Raw genomic sequence first — 3,584 nt, 5'->3', positions numbered from 1 at the left:
TCTCTACGTGATGTTAATTGTTAAAAATCGATCGCTCGAGGAATATTCGTTGGTGTCACGTTCGAGAAAATTAATTCCCATAATACACGCGTAATCGAAAATATTTTTACGATTTTTATAATATACGCGCGAGGAATAATATAGTATAAAAATAATATTCCGGTCGTCTACTTTTAAATAATCGTAGAATATTTCGCGTTCGAGCGAGGTAATCTAACGGTAGAAATAAAAATAGAAAAGAAGGGTTAATCACGCGGATGATGAAAATATCTGGACGTAATTTTTACAGGCAAGAAAATGCTTTCGCGGCGTGGGAAGACACAATTGGTACCGTGCTTTGGAACCATAGAAATCGTGATGTGTTTGTGGATTGCGTGTATGGTTTTAACTCTGGTCGCATCTCAACAAAAATTTTACATTCAGGGCCGGTATGGCAAGAGGCAGGAACCGCGTACAGGTGAGATATAAATGTATATAAAATTACCTTGATTGACAAACCTTCGAGATTTCACAGATCCATTTTCTTTATAAAGTACGAACCATTTCTTTTCCACCGTTCAAAACTCAAACTACTGTTAAAAAACCTTTCTAAGTTGTAAATGATATAATTGATAATTATACTATATAACTATAACTACGTAACTGCATAACGATATAACTACATAAACCACATTAACTGAGAAATATTCAAACACAGGAATTTTCTCTCTATTAATACAAATACATCTTGATTAACTGTTACACTCTATTTAAGTTTCTGCGATTCCGCGATATTTCCTTTGCTCTCGTTAAAACGTGAAATCTTACCTTTAATTTTCCAGTCGTTCGTATTTTCAGTCTCCGCGACTCGTTCCGTGCGCGATGTTCTAATCAGAAGCGTCGTGGTCGTTTTGTGGACCAACGATTGGTGGTTATCTCCAATTAGAGCGTTTCTAGTTTCTAGTCACTTGATCTTTTCGTTCTGAACAAGGCACATTTATCGAATTCAACGAGAGTAGAATGTTCCGTAACTGTGAATTTTCTTTTGTTACAGTCGATGCGTTATAATTAACTATCGTATACCTCCCCTATTCTTTTTCTCGTATTTCGAATTACGGAAATTTTTCCTTCCATACGTATACTCTTTTCTTCTCCATCGTCGTTCTCATTTTTTCGTATCTGCTTCATCATTATTTTTACCTGTTCTTCGTGCAATGAAGAATCTGCAAAGGAAATACGCGTCTTTCTGTGTACATACTTATAATTGTTTTCGCAAGAACAAGAAACGCTCTTTGAGCTTCGATTCATCGCAGTAATTAGTTATGGGTATCTGCGTGATAGAAGCAAAGGATAGCTTATTAAATAATGAAAATTACGATATATCGGAAATTCTGTGACGAACGAAATTGGAAATGTCGAGCAATCGTTAAACTTGGATAATGACGATTCGTTGCCTCCATCTGAAATGTTGAGAACAATTTGCGACATTAAATTACCGTTATTATTACACATCAAAAATTACATGTTATTATTAAATTACACACTTATTGTTATTTTCTGTTCATTCGTGAAGATTCAGATGCCATTAAAATGTCTACTTACGAAAAAGAAATTCATTGCCAGATGATTATTCTCGACGATGTTTCGCTATTACGCATATAGTAGGATAGAGTGATCTGAGTCACTCAGCTACATTTTAAAATTCAGTTCTGAACTTTGCATAGAATAATCAAACTTGCTGCAAATCACGAGACATCGTTAGTCTTTAATATAGTAATAAAAGAACGAGAAAATGCCAAAAATCATTTAAATAATTTTCTGATGACATTATTCGGGTTCGCGAGAAGATATTGCGTAAGGATATCGGTACTGGTTGAACAATTATAAAAGACTATAGTCGTCGAGAGTTGTCAATATACGTGATGTATTTCGTTATTTATCACGTCACGAATATCGAGTTAAATAATTTGTTTTCAAACGTGGATCGTTTGAAAATAGTTTGCAATAGAATTTTTTTAATTACAAGATAAATTGTTTAAACACCCTTCCAACACAAATAATTTTAATTTAGCTTAACGTCTCAATTGCAGACTCGTTCTTCGTGTCGGGAGGCAGATATGGGCGCAGTGAAAACACGCAGAAGGCGAGTAAATCGTTGCCAAAGTTGGTGGAGGTAGAGGTGCCAAGGATAGATCGATTCTTTTGGGGTAGCCGGTACGGGAAACTCTCCCCTCCGGATTACCGGACACTTTCATCGGTGAATCGATTTAGCGCCATTCTCAACTTTATGGATCAAGTTAATCTCGATCGGGAGAACGACGCCAGCAACCGGAACGATCTCGATCTTGTCCCTTAAAATTATTTCGTCGGTAAGATATCTTTCTTGCTTTTTTTTTTTCGTGAAAGGTTCCAGCTGTACAGATGAATGAATTTTTAAATGAATGAAAAATTCAGAATGCGTAAATTATGCAAAACGACGGATAAGTAGTAAGAGGGAGCAGAGACAACTTTTCAATTATTAATAATAAAACGTGTGTCCCAGCATTGAAATCACCCACAATTTCCAGGATAATATGCCACGCTTTTTAGCGTGTTACAAATTTTCTTGTAACATAAAATAATCTCGAGCTTGAAAGGCCTATGAATTTTCTTGAAATCGTACACGAGTTTGACCTGATGTTCGTTGCGAGATTTGACTAATGCCCAGTGGCAAAAAAGAAATTTTAAACTTTAATATTCTTCGAGTCGAGACAAATTAACTCTTTATAATTCTAATATGTTTATAAATTTTCACGTTTGAAAGGATCGATGAACTAAAGCAATTGAAAATGTTAGATTGTTTAATTTTAGAGAAACAACAGAGTATTTTTGCTGCAGAATTGTCAAAGAATTTTCTCGTGAAGCGTTTTCTTTGTTGGAGCTGTTACAGAAGAGTTTCTATTGCACAGAAATAATCCTGTTTCAAAGCGAGACACCTAATTCTTTTCTTTTCTAACGAACAACTATTCCAATGCTAATATTATTGAACTATGCTTCGCAGACATCTACGAGGACTCGTTGGCTCTTTTGTGCAAACGATACAAACTGAGAGAAGAAGAGTTACAGGGAACGTGCGTGTTTCGATCTTCTAAACAAGTCCTCCGTAATGATTCGTTGTTTTCAATCGATTTAAAAGAATGTAAAGATCTCGTGAAAATCGGTGGAATGCGCAGAAAAACGAAATATAAGCTTCAGTTTACGCATCGTAGAATCTGGTGTTTTCTTTGTAAACCGACCCATTCCTTTTTATCGTTCTCCCATTTTCCCTCATTCACTCTGCTACTTTTCTAACAATTCTTTTTCCGTTTTTTATCGATTTTGACTAGCATTACGTATTCAGAATAGTAGTAGAATAGCAATAGTAATAGTAGTAGAATGCATTCAGCATAGGAGTCGAATATTGCTCGAGTGTCGTTTAGATCTTTATTTAATTATTTTATTCCATCTAGAATCTAGATTCTTACATATATACATATGTATTTTTAATTCCCGTTAAATCATCGACGGTTTTCAATTTTTCACACACAAACTTTTTCCACTTTTTGTCTTTTACTACTACATTCTGT

At 35.0% G+C, this 3,584-nt stretch overlaps 1 protein-coding gene across 1 annotated transcript; it reads left to right on the top strand.

Annotated features, from left to right (window-relative positions):
- The first annotated feature begins 293 nt into the window (after positions 1-293).
- On the top strand, positions 294-3,213 carry LOC117155352 (uncharacterized). Its single transcript, XM_033331238.2, has 3 exons — positions 294-457; positions 2,070-2,348; positions 3,020-3,213. Exons 1-2 carry the CDS (start codon positions 298-300, stop codon positions 2,333-2,335), a joined length of 426 nt encoding a protein of 141 aa, XP_033187129.1. The 5' UTR covers positions 294-297; the 3' UTR covers positions 2,336-2,348; positions 3,020-3,213.
- Positions 3,214-3,584: the final 371 nt, after the last annotated feature.

The sequence above is a fragment of the Bombus vancouverensis genome, chromosome 12, assembly GCF_051014615.1.
Source record: "Bombus vancouverensis nearcticus chromosome 12, iyBomVanc1_principal, whole genome shotgun sequence".
NCBI lineage: Eukaryota > Metazoa > Arthropoda > Insecta > Hymenoptera > Apidae > Bombus > Bombus vancouverensis.
This window is presented reverse-complemented; position numbering and strand designations above follow the sequence as displayed.